The 22,380-nt window shown below is 44.3% G+C and overlaps 1 protein-coding gene across 1 annotated transcript in view; it reads right to left on the reverse strand.

Annotated features, from left to right (window-relative positions):
• Positions 1-22,380, reverse strand: part of arfgef3 (ARFGEF family member 3) — a 156,951-nt gene that overhangs the window by 26,275 nt on the left and 108,296 nt on the right. Inside the window, exons 20-29 of the mRNA XM_072580344.1 lie at positions 20,143-20,276; positions 17,272-17,417; positions 16,343-16,522; positions 14,913-15,054; positions 13,220-13,342; positions 11,533-11,636; positions 10,230-10,374; positions 8,267-8,395; positions 6,900-7,076; positions 5,183-5,297 (exon numbers count right to left, since the gene is read on the reverse strand). Of these exons, the coding sequence (XP_072436445.1) occupies positions 5,183-5,297; positions 6,900-7,076; positions 8,267-8,395; positions 10,230-10,374; positions 11,533-11,636; positions 13,220-13,342; positions 14,913-15,054; positions 16,343-16,522; positions 17,272-17,417; positions 20,143-20,276 (1,395 nt within the window). The remainder of the gene's footprint in view (positions 1-5,182; positions 5,298-6,899; positions 7,077-8,266; positions 8,396-10,229; positions 10,375-11,532; positions 11,637-13,219; positions 13,343-14,912; positions 15,055-16,342; positions 16,523-17,271; positions 17,418-20,142; positions 20,277-22,380) is intronic.

Genomic DNA, 22,380 nt, shown 5'->3' on the forward strand with positions numbered 1-22,380 from the left:
GTATGCACCCTCAAATTTCTATGACCATATGCATGTCCAGCAGTCTCTTAAATGTCCCCAGTGACCTTGCTTCCACAACTGCTGCTGGCAACGTATTCCATGCTCTCACAACTCTCTGTGTACAGAACCCACCTCTGACATCCCATCTATACTTTCCTCCAACCAGCTTAAAACTATGACCCCTTGTGTTAGCCATTTCTGCCCTGGGATATAGTCTCTGGCTATCGACTCTATCTATGCCTCTCATTATCTTGTATACCTCAATTAGGTCCCCTCTCCTCCTCCTTTTCTCCAATGAAAAAAGTCCGAGCTCAATCAACCTCTCTTCATTAGACAAACCCTCCAGTCCAGGCAGCATCCTGGTAAACCTCCTCTGAACCCTCTCCAAAGCACCCACATCTTTCCTATAATAGGGTGACCAGAACTGGACGCAGTATTCCAAGTGCAGTCTAGCCAAAGTTTTATAGAGCTGCAACAAGATCTCACGACTCTTAAACTCAATACCCCTGTTAATGAAAGCCAAAACACCATATGCTTTCTTAACAACCCTGTCCACTTGGGTGGCCATTTTAAGGGACCAATGTACCTGCACACCAAGATCCCTCTGTTCCTCCACACTGCCAAGAATCCTATCCTTAATCCTGTACTCAGCTTTCAAATTCAATCTTCCAAAATGCATCACCTCGCATTTTTCCAGGTTGAACTCCACATGCCACCTCTCACCCCATCTCTGCATTTTGTCAATGTCCCGCTGCAGCCTACAACAGCCCTCTACACTGTCAACAACACCTCCGACCTTTGTGTCGTCTGCAAACTTGCTGACCCATCCTTCAATCCCCTCATCCAAGTCATTAATAAAAATTACAAACAGTAGAGGCCCAAGGACAGAGCCCTGTGGAACACCACTCACTTCCAGGCAGAATATTTTCCTTTTACTACCACTCGCTGTCTTCTGTTGGCCAGCCAATTCTGTATCTAGACAGCTAAGTTCCCCTGTATCCCATTTCTCCTGACATTCTGAATGAGTCTACCATGGGGAACCTTATCAAATGCCTTGCTGAAGTCCATATACACCACATCCACAGCTTGACCCTCATCAACTTTTCTAGTCACATCCTCAAAGAACTCGATAAGGTTTGTGAGGCATGACCTGCCCCTCACAAAGCCGTGTTGACTGCATTTAATCAAGCCATGCTCTTCCAGATGGTCATAAATCCTATCCCTCAGAATCCTTTCTAACACCTTGCAGACGACAGACGTGAGACTTACTGGTCTGTAATTGCCGGGGATTTCCCTATTTCCTTTCTTGAAGAGAGGAATTACATTTGCCTCTCTCCAGTACTCAGGTACGACTCCGGTGGAGAGCGAGGATGAAAAGATCTTCACAAGTGGCGAAGCAATTGCATTTCTCGTTTCCCCAAAGCAGCCGAGGACAAATCTGGTCCGGGCCTGGCGACTTGTCAATCTTAATGTTTGACAAAATTTTCAGCACATCAGCTTCCTCTATCTCTATCCATTCCAGCATGCACACCTACTCTTCAAAGTTTTCATCCACTACAAAGTTCGTTTCTTTCGTAAAGACAGAAGCAAAAAACTAATTTAAGGCTTCCCCTACCTCCTCAGACTCCACACACAAATTCCCTATGCTATCACTGATCGGCCCTACTCTTTCTTTGACCATTCTCTTATTCCTCACATAAGTGTAAATGCCTTTGTGTTCTCCCTAATCCGTTCTGCCAAGCCTTTTTCGTGCCCCCTCCTGGCTCTCCTCAGACCATTTTTGAACCCCTTCCTCGCCTGCCTGTACTCATCCAGATGCCTTTTAAATGCTGTCATTGTACCAGCCTCCACCACTTCCTCTGGCAGCCCATTCCATACACGCACCACCCTCTGTGTGAAAAAGTTGGCCCGTAGGTCCATTTCAAATCTTTCCCCTCTCACCCTAAACCTACGCCCTCTAGTACTGGACTCCCCCAACCCAGGGAAAGGACCTTATCTATTTACCTTATCCATGCCCCTCATGATTTTGTAAACCTCTATAAGGTCACCCCTCAGCCTCTGACACTCCAGGGAAAACAGCCCCAGCCTGTTCATCTTCTAATTGTAGCTCAAACCCTCCATCCCTTGCAACATACTTGTAAATCTTTTCTGAACCCTTTCAAGTCTCACAGTATCCTTCCCAATTGGATTTCTTGCTGAGTATCTTTATATTGGTTGAACCCTGGTTTTGCTCACCCCCAGAAGAGAAACCATTCTCTCCGTGTACATTCTGTTAGTGTGTTTAGTTCAACCTTCAGCTTTCATTTTTCGAGACAGGAAGCCCAACCTCCAGGTAGCATCATCCCTGTAAATCTTCCTATTTTTCCCTCTCCAGTTTCACTTTTATAAAACAGCAACCAGAATTGTTCACAGTCCTCCAAGCATGATCTGATCAAGGTCTGATACATGTTTACTGCAACCTCAATGTGCTCTCCTCAGAAATAAACCCTCGCACTTGTTTTCTTTGGGTTTTTTTTTAGTAAGGCTTTGTTAACTGGAGAATCGAATGAGTGAGGTGGAAGAGTATGGAGTTATCTTTAACGTAATCTTCCCACTAAGAAAATGATGGGAGAGGGTACAACTGGTTTTACACGTTAATGGTACATGCCATTGAAGGCAATGTTGGAGTGGGTGATAAGATCAAGAAGCTCCCTACACCCACCTAGTGAGTTATTTTCACAGTATCCCCTGAAGCTGGGACAGAATGAGGGAGAAAAGCCCAGTACTTTCTGTAATGGCTACCACTGACAGGAAGGGTTACAGGAACAAAGAGAGCAAGTTTGTAATCGATCCAAGATGGTGGTGCAGCAGGATGCTTCAGCCAGAGCCCGTCTGCTCCAACCATCTTGTTTTCTTTATTTTTCTCTTTTCTTGTTTGTGTTTTTTTTTACTCTTATCTCTCTTTTATCTCAAGAGAAGATGTCCTGAGCTTTGGCCTTAGCACAGACCGGGCGTGGTGATCTCCCAGCCTGGTGTAGCGGTCTCCTGCCCCCTGTAGTGATCTTTGCGCCCAGCGTTATAGTCCTGGCCCATAGTGAAGCCCTGAACATTCTGGAGTCAAGGCACGGCATGAGCTGGATGCTCAATGTCAGCTTGGACTGGATTGGAAGGACTGGTGTGCGGACTTCTTATTTCCCCATTTTCTAAGCTGGACTTCTTATTTCTTTATCTTTTTTTCCCTAAGAACTTGTACTGTAGAATCTGTACCTATTGCTTGACCTTATACCCTAGATGGTGTTGTAAGTGCTGACTTGCAAACCTTTCACTGTACTCATTTGAATATGTAACAGTAAAGCTAATTCAATCCAACAATTGTGCATAAGCAACTGTTACAGACTGTACCACTGCCAGCCCATGTGCAACTGTTCCTGATGCTGGTGGCAGGATGAAATTCTCCAACATCTGAATTACTAGGGAAGGAAATGTGGATTTTAACGACTTGTTTGCATCTGTGTTTGATTATGCTAGTCTGATCACCGATCTTCTGTATTGCTTGACTGAGGAGCTAGTGAGTCAGATGTTATCTTTACTCCACAGAGGATCCTTCAAAGATATACATATAAGTTCTAAGATGTTTAAATTTATGTGAGTAAACTGTTTAAGTTTAGAACCACGGTTATGTTTGTCAAAAACAGAAATTGCTGGAAAAGCTCAGCATCTGTGGAGAGAAATCAGAGTTCACAGATCGGGTTGAATGACCCTTCCTCTGATCTGAAGTGAATCGGGTGAATGAGATATATCAAAATCCAACGCAGTTTTATCAGGCTCAAACCCCCTGCATGAAGTATCAGCTAACTTGCCACAATTTATATTAAATGAGGCCATGAAAATAAGCAAAATAAATATGTCTTACATGGCACTGTCTTATGAAGTTTATGGGTGCACTCACTAGAGCTTAGAAGGATGAGAGGAGATCTAATTGAGGTATATAAGATGTTAAAGGGGATTGACAAAGTTAATGTAGAGAGAGTGTTTCCTCATGGGGACATCTAGAATGAATGGACATAGTTTTAGGATAAGGGGCAGCAGATTTAAAACAGAGGTTAGTAGGAATTACTTCTTTCAAAGGGTTATGAATCTGTGGAATTCACTATCTCAGAAGGTAGTGGACATTGGGGCATTGAATAAGTTTAAGATGAGATCAGATTACATTACCTACAATGTGGAAACAGGCCCTTCAGCCCAACAAGTTCACACCAACCCTCCAAAGAGCAACCCACCCAGACCCATTCCCTTACAGTCACCCCTGACTAATGCATCTAACACTTTGGGCAATTTAGAATGACCAATTCACCTGACCTGCTCATCTTTGGACTGTGGGAGGAAACCAGAGCACCTGGAGGAAACCCACGCAGACACGGGGAGAATGTGCAAACTCCACACAGACAGTTGTCTGAGGCAGGAATTGAACCCGGGTCCCTGGCGCTGTGAGGCAGCAGTGCTAACCACCGTGTTATACAGCACAAGATCAAAGTGCCGCCCTCAGTGGCACGGTGGAGATAGATTCTAGACAGTTGGCAGCAAAGTGGAGTTGAGGCCAAGATGAGATCAACCATGACCTTACTAAGTAGTGGAGCAGTCATTAAGGGGCTGAATTGCCTTCCTCTGCTCCTAGCTCTTACATAAATGTTAGACTTAACCCCAGACTGTCAAGGCTAACCTGACACATAATCCCAAGGACAGTGCTTTGAATCCTACATGATATAATACTCGTGTGTTAGGCCCTTCTCAATTCAAGACACTTTTTAAACTGATTTTTTACCAAAAAAAGTTTATGATCAATTCTCCATAGCCTTGAAAGTGAATAGAAATTTGGTAATCTCAATGACTGAAATTTCTTGATTATATCTCTTCAATGTTCACTGAATTGTCACAGACATACTTGAGGGAAATGTTGAGAAATTATAGGCAAAGTGGAAACAGGAACATGCATTTGGTTAACAAAATTGTTAGTCTGTGTCAAGTCTACGTATTCCCTGCACATTACAGATGTGCAGTAAGAGCTCCCCCTAGTGCTGTAGCACAAATAAACTCAAGCTTCAAGATTATTATAGGAATGGGACAAAGAGACAGGGGGTGGTGGTGTGTACTACAAATGAACTCAGTGGAGGTGCCAAACTAGGTGAAGTCTCCCCATTCCTACCTGATACATGAGCAGCCAACTCGAGAGATTGTTTCGGTGGGTTCTGCAATGCAGGACACAAGGAGCTTCAGAAGGTCTTTCAGCATGGAATTGATGCTGCTCTCGTAGCCAATATCTACAACAAATCAAAAAAAGAAACAAAAGATTCTGTGATGGCAGTAAAATAAAGTCATCCATTTTGGTCTGTTTTAACCTCACGCAAGATGAGGCACCAAGGGAACGGTTTGGCTGGAATCCCCACAGACAGTTGCCTAAGGCAGGAATTGAACCCGGTTCCCTGGCACTGGGAGGCAGCAGTGCTAACTGCTGAGCCACCATGTTACACAGCACAAGATCAAAGTGCCGCCCTCAGTCTTTCTAATTCAAGAAAGAAGGAAGATTTGCATTTATATATAACCTCAGTACATTCCAAAATACTTTACAGCCAATGAATTATTTCTGACATGGATTAGTGGTGCTGGAAGAGCACAGCAGTTCAGGCAGCATCCAACGAGCAGCGAAATCGACGTTTCGGGCAAAAGCCCTTCATCAGGAGTAAAAAGCTTATTTCTGACATGCCCTAACTCTTTGTTTTGTATCTTCAAAAACATTTGTTCTGTTTGGAGAATAACAGGAAAGTGTCAGAAGGAATGGTATCAACTGTTTGCACCATGTTGATCTCCCTCTTTCCCAGGTCAACAAGCTGGTTTGGGATTTGAGCCCATATTGACAACTGAGAAATACTGACCAGTCACCTGAACCTCAGTTAATGTGTTTATTAACTTATGACGTGCATCAGCCAATGTGCACACAGTAATCTCCTACAGCGAGATGAGATAATTTGTCTTTTAGTTCAACCAGCAGAAGGACATGAACCAAGAGTATTCTAAAGGTTCACCATCATCTGAGTGGAGCAGTTGCTCCTGATAGCAGCCCGAAATGGCCTGCTCCCCAGTCTCAGACTGTGTTGGTGATTCTCAGTCTCTCAGCCAGGGAATACGTCCCTCCTGTAGCCATCCTGGTGAGCTCTTTATGCGCTTACGAGTGGCATGAGAGCGAGCTTAAAATTAAATAGTGGGGGGTGGGTGGGGTTCAATTACACAGGCAATTATAGAAAAGGTTAAAGTAAACAGGGCTCAGCAGAGGTTATTAAAAGGTTCCAGAACAAGCAATAGGACACAGAGAATGGAAAGGGTCAGGAGAATGGGATTGGGAAACATATCATGAATGGTGGAACAGACTCAATGGGATGAATGCTTAAAAATGTGTTGCTGGAAAAGCGCAGCAGGTCAGGCAGCATCAAAGGAACAGGAGAATCGACGTTTCAGGCATAAGCCCTTCTTCAGGATGAAGGACTTATACCCGAAACGTCAATTCTCCTGCCCCTTTGATGCTGCCTGACCTGCTGCGCTTTTCCAGCAACATATTTTTAAGCTCTGATCTCCAGCATCTGCAGTCCTCACTTTCTCCTCAATGGGATGATTGGTTTAATTCTGCTCCTGTACCTTGTGGTGTCATAACCAGTTGTAGCAGTGCCAGCCCTATGTTGAAGTCAGCTTAGAGAATTAAATCCAAAACTTGCTATAATAAACAGTTACTAGGCACAGAACCATTCAGGAAGGTCGTTATTGCAAATGCACTGTGAGGATAACCATGATAATTTGCAAGCATTATTGGCTGCTTTCTCTTTTGTAACTTATCTACCCAAATGATGCCTGTTCCACCAGCAAAGTCCTACCTGATTGGATAAAGCAGTGAATATGCTCCATCACCAGTTCCGAGGACAGTCCAATGGCATGCTTAAAATTGGCAGCAGCCATTTCCCAGTACGATTGGTCTCCATGGTTACGTTGAAGCCAGAGAGACATCACTGGAAGGAGGAGATGGGTGACAGCAAAAATCCCAAATCCAGGACCTACAGAAGTCAACAAGACATTGCCTTACAGTCAGGACAAGGTTTGTAAGTATTTCTGTGGCAGACCTAGGCCTGAAACCTTAGTAGGTATTACCCTAATCACAAAGCTGAGCAGTTGTCATGATCATAAATGAGAATACAGAACTTTGGCACTCATCATTTATAAAGCACCTTGAGAGTTTTGAAATCTGTAATTGTGTATTATTTCCTGAAGTAAACTTACTGAATTAAATACCATTTACTCAATCCTACACATGGTCATAGAATCCCCATAGTGCAGAAAGGGGATATTTAACCCATTGAGTCTGCACCATCCCACAGAAGAGCATCCCACCCAAACCCAACTCCCCACCTAATAGAACATAGAACATAGAAAAGTACAGCACAGAACAGGTCCCTTGGCCCACAATGTTGTGCCGAGGCTTAACCCTGATGTAAAATATAGTAACTAACCTATGCACCCCTCAACTCACTGCTATCCATGTGCATGTCTAGCAGTCGCTTAAATGTCCCCAATGACTCTGCTTCCACCACCACAGCTGGCAACGCATTCCATGCATTCACAGCTCTCTGCGTAAAGAACCTATCTCTGACATCTCCTTTATACCTTTCTCCTAATATCTTCAAACTATGACTCCTCATATCAGTCAATCCTACCCTGGGGAAAAGTCTCTGGCTATTGACTCTATCTATTCCTCTCATTATTTTGTACACCTCGATCAGGTCTCCTCTCTTGCTCCTTCTCTCCAGAGAGAAAAGTCCAAGCTTATTCAAGCTTTCTTCAGTAACTTTGCATTTCCCGCAGCCAATCAGCCTAACCTGCACACCTGTGGACTGTGAGGAGAGAACCGGAGCACCCAAAGGAAGCCCACACAGACATGGGGAGAATGTGCAAACAGTCACCCAAGGATAGAATTGAACCTAAGTCCCTGGCATTGTGAGGTAGCAGTGCTAATCACTGGACCACCGTGCTGCCCATGCAACAAACACCAAGTTATAAGGCAGGGCTGTACATGCAGGAGGATGAAGGAGCAGATTGTGAAGGTGGGAAAACGAGATTTCTATTCGATTGTCCGAAGAGTGCAAACCCAGTCAACCCACTGTCTTACACAATGAGCAAATCAGTTGCCCCTTTGTGGCAGTGCAGGAATGCCATTTCTCTCGCCCCATTCCCATCTCATCCTCACTACCTGGTACTTTTGTGACTTCTCGCAGCAGCTCAAACAGGAGGTCCAGTGTGGGAGGTTGGTGCTGGCGTGGACAGTTGGAGATGGCTGTGGTGAGCTGCTCCAGCAGCAGAATCCAGACTTGAATCAAACCTGCAAGAGAATCACCACCCACTCATTCCTTTGCTAGAAGCCCAAGAAACTTTACAACAGGAGAAAACGGAAAAGGCTTTTTAATCACAGCTGCTTCATAGTTCCTCGTGTTTGCTGGACAATGTTTAACACTTTTAAAACATAATGTCTTTTCATAATTATACACTGGGCAGTTATTAGATTAGATTCTCTACAGTGTGAAAACAGGTCCTTTGGCCCAACAAGTCCACGCCGACCCTCTGAAGAGTAATCCACCCAGACCCATTCCCCTACATTTACCCCATCACTAATGCACCAAACACAATGGGCAATTTAACATGGCCAACTCACCTGATCTGCACATCTTTGGATTGTGGGAGGAAACTGGAGCACGCAGATGAAACCCACACAGACAAAGGGAGAATGTGCAAACTCTACACACAGTTGCCCAAGGCTGGATTCGAACCCAGGTCTCCAGTGCTATGAGGCAGCAGTGCTAACCACTGAGCCACCGTATTGGGGACAATTCTAACTTCCTCTACCTAATATTAATAAAGTGACAGTGCTTCAAGATATATTATTTCATATTTCCTAATGGTGGTCATTAAAGAGAAAGACATACATTTATATAACACCTTTCATTAGTGAGCCTGTGCCTAAATCGTTGCACAGAGTTTTGGTCCACATACTTGAGGAGGGATGTAATTACACTGGAGTTAGTTCAGAGGAGATTCACTAGATTGATTCCAGAGGTGAAGTGTTTGTCTTATGAGGAGAGTTTGAGTGGTTTAGGCCTATACTGTCTGGAGTTTTGAAGGATAAGAAACCTAATTGAGCTATATAAGATGCTAAAAGGGATTGACAAAGTAGACATGGAGAGGATATGTCTTCATGTGGAGCAATTTGGGATGGGAGGTTTAGAACAAGGAGTAGCAGATTTAAAACAAAAATGAGGAGAAATAACTTCTCACAAAAGGTTGTGAAGCTGTGGAATTAACTTCCTCAGGACGTGGAGGATGCTGCAACATTAAGTAAGGAGGAGGTAGATTTTTAATTAGTAACGGCTTGAAGGGCTGTGGAGAACGGGCAGGAAGGTGGAGTTGAGGCCGAGATGAGATCAGTCATGATTGTATTAAATAGTGGAGCAGACTCAGGAGGCTGAATGGCCTACTCCTGCTGCTAGCTCTTATGTTCTTGTGTTACAGACACCAGATAAATTATAAAGCACTTCACAAACTATTTGGTACTTTTTTTGAAGTGAGGCAAACATAGCAGCCAATTTCCGCACAGCACGTTCCTACAGACTGCAATGTGATGAGGTCCAGGTATTCAATTTATAATGACGTTAAAGCATGGATTAGAGAGAGGCAGCTGGGGTCGGAGGGAGGGGTAAGTGGAGAGAGGAGGCAGAGAAGGACGGAACAGGCAGAAGGAGAGAGAAGGAGCAGGTTTGGTGGAGGTGACATGAGGAAAGACATCTTTATCCAGGGAAACGCTGTATTCTATAAAGGGCAATACAAGTATTTTCTTATATCAGGAAACTTTAATGAGTAGATATAGTGTTTGGAGACTGAAAGCAGATGCAGAACCAACTTTCAAAGGAGAATGGATAAAAATTTGAAAAGGAGAAAGCTGCAGGACGAGAAGGAAAGATCAAGTGGAGTGGGTCTAATCAGGTGGCTCCACCCATGACTCAGTAAAGGCAAGATGGGCAGAATGGTCTCAATCTGGACAGTGTGATTCTGTGAGCTTGAGCTTGAACATGAACATGGAAGAACACGGAAGGGTCCAATATGTGTTCTTTTTAATTATTAGGGAAGCACAATTTTATAAAGAGAGTCGAGCTCTCCTTTACCTGTGTCATCGTCGAACTCATTGAGGACTGACTCAATCCCGTCTTCACTGCTCAGCGATCTCTCGGGGCCTCTGAACGGTAAACTGGCGAGCTGCAGCCCGTGGAAGATCGGCTTCGAAGGCATCTTGTAGATTTTGGCAAGTAACTAAGGAAGTACAACCAAATACATAAATGACCCAAAACAGACTGGAATGTCACAAAGAAGTCTCCTTACACAGAGAGCGGAGGAAATCTGGAACCATCAAGCTGTTGAGGCTGGGAGTAAATTGAACATGGTTTGAAACTAAGCCATCATTTAAAAAAATGGGCAAGGATATAATGCAACCGGGGTGGGTAATAGAGTTGATCAGCCGAACTATCGCTGAATGACAGAATAGGTTTGAGAAGTTGAACAGCTTTCCCCATTGTGCTACACTCCCATTACCATTAAAAGGCAAAAAGCAGCAAAGTGGAGTTGAGGATTATCAAGTCAGCCAAGATCTTGTTGAACAGCAGAGCTGAATGTGCTGAATGGCTTATGTCTATGGTAACGTTTTCACTAATTTTGGTCTTAATGGAAGCTCAAGAATGGGAATTCCCATTTTTCCCTGGACATCATTTGCCTGGTGTGGCTGAAGGTTGCACATTTCTGAGCAAGGAGGATACTGTGGGTAATGTCCATGCCTCTGAGCCAGGGACTCTAGGATAAGTCCCACTTGATGGCCAAGGAAGGTGTGCTCAGAACAGGTTCAAAACCTGCAAATCCTTCTAACACAACCCAAAGGCAGGTGGTAAGGACAGGAGAGATTCCTGGTCAAACACGTGTGTAAACAAATTGGAGCCTGAACCATCAACACCCAAAGCTCCAGATTACAACCTGTATGTAAAGGTTTACACTACCACAGCAACTCAGGTTTCCTGAGTCAGCTGTTACACACTGAACCAAGACAGTTAGGGATTATGACTCAACACCCCTAAATCAAAATCCCCCCTAAACATACTGATACGCTAGCGCCGGAGATGACTGTATATCCAGGAATAGCTGATTCCAGTCAGTGTGTAGACTGGCCATTTCATTCAGGGCCAGAGAGTGGACAGATGGACACGACACTCTACCCTGCTAACGCTGAGCATGTTCATACACACCAACTCTGGTTCTTCCTACGAATGCACAGCCTTCTCCAGCGTTCTCATTTTTCATTTGACATTAGGGTATTCCTGCTGGAATCATCAATCTCCAGGTCCATAACGTTATTGATTGAAGCAAGAAACTCAATCTAAATTGGCTATCTTTCTTTAAGCAATATTCGGGAATAGTCTTTACCTGCGAACACTTCCTGAGGTAATCTAGGGCGGGAAGGCACAAGTCTGTTGAACTGGATCCCAAACCAGTATAGCAATCTCCTATTTCTTTACAATCCTCATCACCTTCAGACATATAAAAAAAACAGTATTAACTTCAGTACTCCACAATGATTTGAAACACACACTATCAATTATTTTGGTTTCTTTCCTAGTTTTCCTGAAGATGTTAATTCTTTTCCTACATTCAAAGGGTCGGTGCTGGGCTCGTTGCTGTTTGTTAGCTATATCAATAATTTGGATGAGAATGTACTAAAGTAGATGATACTAAAATAGGCGGTATCGTGGACAGTGAGGAAGGTTATCAGAAATTGCAGCAGGGCCTTGATAAGCTAGGGAAGTGGGCTCAGAAACAGCAAATGGAGTTTAATACAGATAGGGTGAGGTCTGGCTTTGTGGAAAGTCAAATGAAGGTAGGAGTTTCATGGTCAAGACTGTGGTGCTGGAAAAGCACAGCAGGTCAGGTAGCGTCAGAGAAGCAGGAAAATTGACGTTTCGGGCATAAGCTCTTCATTAGGTATCGGGAGGCTTATGCCTGAAATGTCAATTCTCCTGCTCCTCTTTTTCCATCATCACACTCTTGACTCTGATCTCCAGCATCTGCAGTCCTCACTTTCTCCCAGGAGTTTCATGACAAATGGTAGGGCTTTAAGGAGTCTGATGGAACAGAGGGACCTTGGAGTTCAGGTTCAGAGTCCTCTGAAAGTGGTGTCACAGTAGACAGAGCAGTGAACGCGGCATTTGGCACACTGGCCTTCATCAGCCAGGACATTGAATATAGAAGTTGGGAAGTTATGTTGCAGTTGTACAGGACGTTGGTGAGGCCGCACTTGTTCAGTTTTGGTCACCTTGCTATAGGAAGGGTGTTATTAAACTGGAAATAGTGCAGAAGAAATTTACAAGGATGTTGCCAGGACTCAACAGTCTGAGTTAAAGGGAGAGGTTGGACAAACTAGGACTTTTTTTCTTTAGAGTGTCGGAGACTGAGGGGGAAACTTTTAGAGGTGTATAAGATCATGAGGGGCTGGAGTAGGCTGAATGCTCTCAGTCTTTTTCCCAAGGTTGGGGAATCGAGGACTAGAGGGCACCAGTTTAGGTTAGTGGGGAAAGAACAAAAGGGAACCTGAGGGGCAACTTTGTTTACACAGAGGGTGCGATACATATGGAATGAGCTGCCAGCAGAAGTGGTTGAGGAGGGTACATTAACAACATTTAAATGAGAATTGGACAAATACATGGATAGGAAAGGTTCTGAAGGATATAGGCCAAGTGCAGGGAAATGGGGTGAGTGTGGATGGACGTTTTGGTTAGCACAGACCAGTTTGGGTCAAAGGGCCTGTCTCCGGGATGTAGGACTCTATCACTCCATGTAAAGTTTAGGTCTCTATAGTCTTACCAAACCATAGGTCTGATCTCTCATTAGGGAGACACAACTGGTGGTAGTTTAAGCTGAGGGTGAGCATACCTCAGGCAAGGGGAGAGGTTGAGAAGGAGAGTCCTTCATGGTATTGAATACACACAGGAGGCACCATTCTGTATCACAAACTAACCGCTCAGCCAACTGAGCTAATCAAATGGCCTGGATCAGTGCTGTAAAATGTTTTAATCATTATATAAATAGTCTTAATTTTCCATAAGAGCAAGCTTACCCAAACCCTTGACAAACTTCATAAGGCACATTATGTAGTCAGTGGCTGCATTAGCAAACACTTGAATGTTATCCGTGTTCAGGAATGCTTCAAAGACATCAAAAACTGGAGCCTGGGATTTTCCTGCCAATGAACAAAGTGACTCAGCACATGACAGTAAACATAGTCCGTCTACAGCTAATCACACCCCATCACAGCCAGACATTTGGCAGCAAGTCCCCAAGAGAGTTACAATCTCTTTCTGGTTCAGAGTTCCACCATCCCTAATTGCCTCTTGGGACAATTGAATGCGTTCCTAGGCCAGTTCAAAGGACAGCTAAGAGTTGACCACATTGCCATGGGTTTGGAGTCACATGTAGACCAGACTGGGTGATGAGGGCAGATTTCCTTCCTTAAAGGGGCATTAATGAACCAGATTACAAAAACACAGTGGTTTCATTTTTTACCATTACTTTTATTCTAGATTTTAATAATTGAAGTAAATTTTTCAGCATCTGAGGTAGGGGTTGAACTAAAGTCATTGGATTATTATTCCAGGTTTCTAAATTGCTAGCTCAATAATAACTTACATTTATTCACTGCCTTCCTACAATGAAACATCCCACCGTGCTTCATATAACCACAATGCTACCATAGCCCTGTTTTGGCAGTAACATTGTTGATATTACAGCACAAAATGTTTAAAGGTCAGGTCAATTTTAGCCTTTTAATAACAATGCACATCCAGAACTGAGAGGCCATTAATTAGCACTAGACTTCTCACAAGGGCATTGTACAAACTGGGTGAATGTTAGACCAAACACAAAGGTATTAGATAGTATTATAACTGACAGCATTATAAAGAGAGCGAATGATTGTCTGATAATTGCAATCCTCATCATGAAGGAAGTGTATCATAGTGCTATGATAACCTTATAGCTGTAATGTCATTTAATGGGAGGAAGAGCATCAAATACAGGGTAGTATAAATAAAACAAAGGCTTGCATTTACAGTATATAGCATTTGTCACAACCATTGGATATCTCAATGCAGTTTGCAGCTAACAAACTATTTTTCAAATGTAGTCAATATTACAAATTAGTAAATGGGTTCAGTGGGCTCCCACCAACAGTGGGAGAACCAGAATGTGGGAGACCTGCGCATTAGAGTAGGCAAGATTAGAGATAATAAAAGGAAGATTTCAGTTACAATCGAGCTAAGGCAGTGTTGGACAATGAGACAGGTGGGAATAGGTGCAGATATGCAGTTATGAGTTCATTTTGGGGTCAAGCATGGATCTAGGGTTGCCAAGAGTCTGGGTCTGTCTCAGAGGAAAACCAGGCAAAAAAGGATGGAGCTGTTGGCTAGGGAGTAGAGTTTGTGACTGCGCACTGATGGCTGTTGGTATGACAGGAGCACTAAACTATTCACAGAAGCTTATGGCAGCAAGGAATGGGATAAAACAGGGTCAGTGAGAGATCGTTAATGACAATGTAGCAACTGCAAGATTTACAATAATGGAATTCGTGGTAGAAGACAAATGGAACAATACCTCCAAGATAAATAATTACGAGTGATTGTTAAACATTTCAAATATAAATTAATATTTCTTATCACTTCCCTTAATGAAACAGTGTTGTATCAATGACTCAGTTGAGATGTAAGACAGTACAGTCAGTGCAGGTTGTGCAGAGTCCCCATTACCTTACTCACCCATTGTGTAGTCACCAATCAGATATTCCTTCACATCAGACTTGTTACTGTGCACGGTTTTCAATGCACTGAACAGTGGTCGCCAACCAGACTGGATCTGTGGGGAACAAACCTCCACTAGCTCTCCAATCGATGTGATCACCTAAAAGTTAGAGGCACGTATATTTAAATGTCTGTTTTCATCGTGATGGCTACCCCATAACCTCCACAATCTTCTTTCCTCACCTTCTAAATCCTTACACTGAAGAATGCCAGAAGAGGCCATTCAGCCCTTTGACCCCTGTTTTGCCATTCATTTTAAGCACTGGTTGATCTGCATCCTAACCTCACCCACTCAGCTTTTGTCCATCACCTTCAACAAAACAAGAAGTGACCAATCTCAGATTTGACCAGGCTCTCAAGGCATGCTTCACTCCAGGAATAAAAGAGAGAAAGAAGCAAACGAGAAGGCTGAAAAAAAATGACAGCCCCTCAGTCCTGTTCCATCTCTCATTTACGATTTACTGCTTGAAACATGCAAGGTGAAACATACAAGGTTGTTGGAGGAAAAACAACTGAAAGAACTGCAGATGCTGGAAATCACAAACAAATAAAAAAATTGCTGGAGAAACTCAGCAGATCTGGCAGTATCGGTGGAGAGAAATCAATGTTAATGTTTCAAGTCCAGTGACCCTTCTTCAGAACTGTCGGTAGCTAAGAAGAGATTGTTTTTTTATGTAATAGCCTCAAAGACTTCCTGGGAAAAGCAATTTCCGAATTCCCTTCATTTAAAGAGGCCTTCCCAGCAATATCTGAAAATGGCCCAGCTCTAAGTTTAAGGGTACACCCTCTTATCCTGCTCCTTTTCTACCTTCCACCACTAAGTACCTCAATCAGATCAAACCCATACTTAGAGATTAATACAAACATTGTTTTTGCAAGCTGTCCTAATTTAAGCTTTACAGTTTGTGTTGGTGACTTTCTGAAGTCATTATTTTATCTTTCAACTTTGTGGATCACAAAAGGTCACCAAGCATTGAAGAAGGTCAGGGTGGGTTCTAGGGGAGGGAGGCTCTTTCTCTCATATGGACCTCAACTAAAACTAACCATTTTAGGGCCTCAATGGGCCCAAAGGTGATGGGCTATCTGACAGCTCCTCCTGCTCCCTCTCCCCTGCAAAGCTCAGAAGGTTAGATAATGGTGGGGAGTGGGCAGGTAGCCGTCAAGTTCACTGATGAGAGATCATAAAACTCAACCCAGTGTCACTGGGAGTCAGTAAATGACTAGGCCTAGGGCTCATGGTAACCAGGAACCCAGGAATCACACCGGCTAAGGCCTGAGAGCCTTGAGAATCACAGGCCTGGGATCCTTCATTGCTTGGTCAGGGGAACAGACAAAGGGAATTGTGGCTGATGAGATATTTACCAGACAAAGCTGATCTTGTCTCCTACCTGATCTTGCACATCATCGTCACATAGTTCCAACTGCATGATGTGTTCAAATGGTCGGAAAAGGGCCTCATTGAAGTGAAAATGTGGCAGCTCATTCCAGTCAGTTAGAACTTCAGTCAGGATATCATGGATAAAGGAAACAGCTTTCTGGGAAACATGCCTCTCCTTATGACAGGCAGCCTGGACAAAGCAAAAATCCTTATTTAGTTCCAATACAAAAAAAACTAAAGGGGAGAAAAACACACTTTAAAAAAATCTACTTTAGTTCTCATGAAGAATTTCCAGAAGTCATCTTTTGCCAACATTAAAATAAGGAAAACATTTCTGGAAACACTCAATGGATCCAGGAGGTAAAGAGTTAACGTTTCAGGTCAATGACCTTTCCTCAGATCTGGCAGGAGTTTATGACCAGTCTGTTCAAAGTGATGACAACTTGTCCATCGAGCTTTGAGTCCAAATGCCTTAATGATGAGGCACAGTGGCAATGGAGAAGGAATGCAAAGGAGGTAAATCCTGAACTCTGGGTCCCATTACCCCTTTGGGGCATCCAATTTCCCCAGCCCTCTCCCCAGCAGCAGCAACACACGATCCTGAGCCGACACCTCCCGCAAATTGAGAGTTTAGCCAACATTTGTTGTGTGCCCAACTTAGCCAGAATGTTTTTAATGATCAGGTCACTGATATTAGATAAGGAAAATAACCATTGATCAGGAAACAGGGGAGAGCTCCCCCACTCTCCTTCTGGATATGTGCACCCCAAAGAGCAGATAGTGTCTCAGGTTAATGTCTTATCTGAAAGCAAACAGCCTGACAATGAAGCACTCCCTCAGTCCCACACTCAGGGTGGATACCAAAAGCCAATGATGTCTGATACCAAAAGTCAATGATGCCCAATAGTGGGGAATACAGGAATGGAATTGGGTGCTTACCTCTGCTAAGTGAGGTCCAACTACGCTCCAGGTCTTCATGAGGTGCAACAGGGGACGGGACCGGCTCCGTACAATTCGGAGCATCACATCACCAAGTCGGAAGAGATGCAGAGCGCTCCTCCGCTCGTGGGTGGATCTAGCGTCTCCTGCCGACCAAAGTAGAAGACGAATTAAAATGTAACCAAATCCATTCCAATCAATGTCACAAATGGCAGGTTTGTGACTGTGACTAAGGGTAAACTCCTCTTCCTCATCCTTCTCAATCCGACATGGAAGATTCTGTATCCTTATTTATAAAGACCAGCATTTCAGATTCCTTTCTCAACCTGCCCTGACACACTTTACAAGCTCATGCACATCTTCCCTGCCAAGGATAAAAACACACTGACCACAAGTGGAGGTCACACAGGCCACAGTTCTGTCTAGTCTATGCACCTCACTATAGCCTCAATACGAGGAGATCATTGACCAGGAACCAGCCAACAGGAAGCAGATCTTGTTGCCCTCAAGAGCCCAAGCCATCTTTGTGATTGCTCAGCCTGGCCTCCATGGGGCACAGTCCTGCCCATGAGTTGTGACTTTCTACACAGGAAGCCCAGAAAGTAAACCGTGACAGGTTTCTGGTGGGTTGGGGGTCCTCATTCAAAGGTATTCAGTGTCCGATCTGACATTGTCCCACTGAAAGCCACCCTCTGAATCTGCTCCCTGTGAGCTACAATCCACTGCAGTACAGCCACCATTACTCTCCTCTGTTTGGATCCACCAGGAATCTTGGCCCTTGTGTGGATGTAGTACTGACAGCAGCCACTGTCTTCCAGGTGACATTGGGAAGCCTCCAATTGGCAAACATCTCTCCACATGAAGGAACTTGCTCTCTCAATGTCTTTGGTCCCAGGAAGGGCCCACCAATGCCCAGATAAATGCCTAATTGGCACTTCATCCAGAGGGTCATGTCAGATACAGGCAACGTACAGGCTATCTCCAGTTGCTGGGTAAGACACTGCTCCACTCCCAGGATTGACTCTGTCATAGACACACTCTGTGATAAAGACTGATCACTGTCACTAATCAGCATCTCTAATATTAAGTACTATGAGACTGCCTGGCTAGGCAGGTGTGAATGATTTGGATCTTGTCACATTTAGTAATTTATAGAAAATAGGAGGAGTAGTCCATTCAGCCCTTCCAGCCTGCTCCATCAATTGATAGAATCGTGGCTGATCATCCAACACAGTCCCGTGTTCCCACTTTCTCTCCATATCCTTCACCCATTTAACTCTTAAGAACTATATTTAACTCCTTCATTGAATCACAGAGTAACAGAAGTGTCACAGCAGAGGAGGAGGGCATTCGGCCCATTTTATGAGCTAGTGCCAATCTCCTGCCTTTTCCCCATGTGTATGCTCACCATTTCTGTTCAATAATCATCAATGCCCTTTTCCATGCACCCCAACTGAACCTGCCTCCACCAAACTTCCAGGCAGCGCATTCCACACAGTAACTATTCACTGTGTGAAAAAAAAATTTCTTTATCTAGTTTATCCAACTCCCTCATGGTTTTGGAAACCTCTATCAAATCTCCTGTCAGCCTTCTTCTTGACAAGGAGAACAGGCCCAATATCTCCATTCTATCATCCTTCTTAAATGTATTTAATGTTTTGGCCTGAACCGCTTTCTGCGACCAAGAATTCCACATGCTCAAAGTTTTTGGACAATACAAAGATTGAGGGAGTTGGGGATATTGAGGAAGATTGTCAGCGGATATAGCAGGATAAAGTTGGAGACTTGGATGGAGAAATTTAATCTGGACACCTGTGAAGTGATGGATTTTGGAAGGTCTAATGCAGGAGGGAAGCATACTGTAAATGGTAGAATCTTTAAAAGCGTTAACGTACTGAGGGATCGAGGCATTCAGGGTCCACAGTTTTTTGAATGTGGCAACACAAGTAGATAAGGTGGTTGAGGACAAGATGGATTGTCCACTTGACTCCCCAGTTATTGGGAACATTTTTCCTGCATATACCCGGTCTAGTCCTAACTAGTCATAACAAGAGGAATTGAGTATAGAAGCAAAGCCCTGCAGCTGTACAGGGCCCTGGTGAGACCACACCTGGAGTACTGTGTACAGTTCTGGTCTCCAAATTTGAGGAAAGACATTCTGGCTATTGAGGGAGTGCAGCGTAGGTTCACGAGGTCAATTCCTGGAATGGCAGGATTGCCTTACATGGAAAGACTGAAGCGACTGGGCTTGTATACCCTTGAGTTTAGAAGACTGAGAGGGGATCTGATTGAAACGTATAGGATTATGAAAGGATTGGACACTCTGGCAGGAGGAAACATATTTCCACTGATGGGGGAGTGCCGAACCAGAGGACACAACTTAAAAATACGGGGTAGACCATTTAGCACAGAGATGAGGAGAAACTACTTCACCCAGAGAGTGGTGGCTGTGTGGAATGCTCTGTCCCAGAGGGCAGTGGAGGCCCAGTCTCTGGATTCATTTAAGAAAGAATTGGATAGAGCTCTTAAAGATAGTGGAGTCAAGGGTTATGGAGATAAGGCTGGAACAGGATACTGATTGGGAATGATCAGCCATGATCATATTGAATGGCGGTGCAGGCTCGAAGGGCTGAATGGCCTACTCCTGCATCTATTGTCTATTGTCTATTAACTGATCCAGTCTCTCATCATGCATCAGTTGTACCATTCCAGGAATCAGTCAATTACCCTGGGCCTACACATCTTTCAGGGTGGCCATTTCTGTCTGTGCTACATTTGGCCTTAAAAACCTGTTGTTCGCTAGAGTATAAACAGATAACCTAGCTGTTGCACCGTAGTGAGTGGTAGAAAGTTAGAACCGTCGAGCGTTACCTGGCATTGCTAGTGAGTAGTCCACAGTTTCTGTAATCGAGTCAAAGAGTTGAGCCTGTGACACTTTCCTCAGCTGATTGAGAAATCCCACCAGAGCACTGAGATTCAGCTTCACAGCAGCATCTTCAAACAACCTGTGAAAGAGGGGAAGCAGAGGAAAGAGGGGAGAGAGGAAGAAGGAGTGAGACAGATTGAAGAAGAAAGAATGAAAGAGTAAATGATGAGAAACACCAGTTCTGAGAATGGATTGAAGAGGTTGGGACTGTTCTCCTTGGAGAGAAGGCTAAGAGGTGATCTGTTAGAGAAGGAGAGGGTAGATAGACAGAAACTGTTCCTGTCTGTAAAAAGAACAGGAGGGCATCAATTTAAAGTGACTTGCGAAAGAAGCAAGTGGTGAGTAAGGAAAAAACGATTCACACAGTGAGTGGTTAGGATACAGAATATACTGCTTTGAAGTATGGTGGAGGCAGGTTCAACTGAGATATCCAAGAGGGGCATTGGATGGTTACTGGGATAGAAATAATTTGCAAGGGTATGGGGAAAAGGTAGGAGATTGGCGTCCATTTGAAAAGCTGGAACAAGCACAATGGGCCAAATGGCCTTCCTCCGTGCTACAACACAATCTGTGAAATTGCAGAATCACAAAATCATACAGAATTGTTACAGTATGGAAGGAGGCTATTTGGTCCACTGTGTCTGCACCATCCCTCCAAATGAAGAGCTCACCTCGTAACATTCTCCTGCCCTCACACCGGATACCAGAAAATGATCCAGTTCTCTCTTGGACGCTCTCAGGCAAACACTCGCTGTGTGGACTTGTTTTTCCTCCCATCTCAATTGTTTCTTTCGCCAATAACATTTGATCTGTACCTGTGCTATTTGATCCTTAGACCAGCGGGAACGGTTTGTCCCTATCAACTCATGATTTTGAGCATATCTACAGGAGAACAGTCCCAAACTCTCCACTCTATCTCTGCAACTGAGATTCTCCATCTTTGGAACCTTCTTCATGAATTTATTCTGCACTCCCTCTAATGCCACCGCATCTTTTGAAAAGAGTCGGGCCAAATCTGAATGCAGAACTCCAAAGTTCTGTACATGCTTCACACAACTTGCTCTTGTACTCTGTGCCTTTCATATTAAGCCCAAGGTATTATATATTTTATTGGCATCCTGCACTATCCCATGAACGATTCATGCAGGAAGCATTACAGGGAGGTGACCACAACAGTGCTCGTTGACAGAAAGGGGAGATAGTTCACAGGGTCCTACATTGTTGTATTTTCTGCAGCTTAGTGGACTCTGTGTTCCCTGTTCTTTCAGCTTACATCAGGTTACTGTCCTCCTGATTTCTTTGTTTGAAGGGGCTCCCCCTTAATATATTCAGTGGCAGTTCAGCTCCACAAGTCTGATCTTTGACCACCCGGTACAGAGCGGGTGCAGGTAGTTTGGAGGGTCCTCTTGTGGGTCAGCTCCCGGGTCTACTCCATTGTTGCCATTAACAGGTCCAAGTAGCAGGCCATTGAGGGTGTTATTAGACCTGACTGTCTGCCTCTGTTCCATGGCTATGTCCATGCCCATGTGTCTCCTAGGTAGAAGTGTCAAAAAGTGTGGCACTTGAAAAGACAACCAGTCAGGCAGCATCTGAAGAGCAGGACAGTCAACATTTCGGGTATCAGCCCTTTATCAGGAATGTTGGGGGGCAGTGGCTGAGAGATAAATGGGATCGAGTGGGGCTGGTGGGAAGGTAGTTTGGAATGTGGTAAGCACCTCTATCAGCATTCCGCACAGGCCATTCCCTCTGCGATTCCCTCGTTAGGTCCCCCACCAACCTACCCACCTGCAGCAAAAAGGGATATAAAACCTGCACCCACACCTGCCCCCCTCACCTCATTCCACATCTGGCAGAGATTTTCCTGTATATCCAAACACTTCATCTATTGTGTCCGTTGCTCTCAATGTGGTCTCCTCTACACTGGGGAGACAGGACGCCAACTTGTGGAACATTTCAGAGAACATCTCTGAGATACACGCACCAACCAACTCTACCACCCTGTGGCCAAACACTTCAACTCCTCCTCCTACTCCGCCAAGGACATACAAGTCCTGGGCCTCCTCCACCGCCAAACCCTTACCACCCGACGCCTGGAGGAAGGCACCTCACCTTCCACCTTGGGACCCTATAACCACACAGCATCAATGCAAACTTCTCCAGTTTCCTCATCTCTCCTGCCCCCA

The sequence above is a fragment of the Chiloscyllium punctatum genome, chromosome 11, assembly GCF_047496795.1.
Source record: "Chiloscyllium punctatum isolate Juve2018m chromosome 11, sChiPun1.3, whole genome shotgun sequence".
In the NCBI taxonomy this organism is placed as follows: domain Eukaryota; kingdom Metazoa; phylum Chordata; class Chondrichthyes; order Orectolobiformes; family Hemiscylliidae; genus Chiloscyllium; species Chiloscyllium punctatum.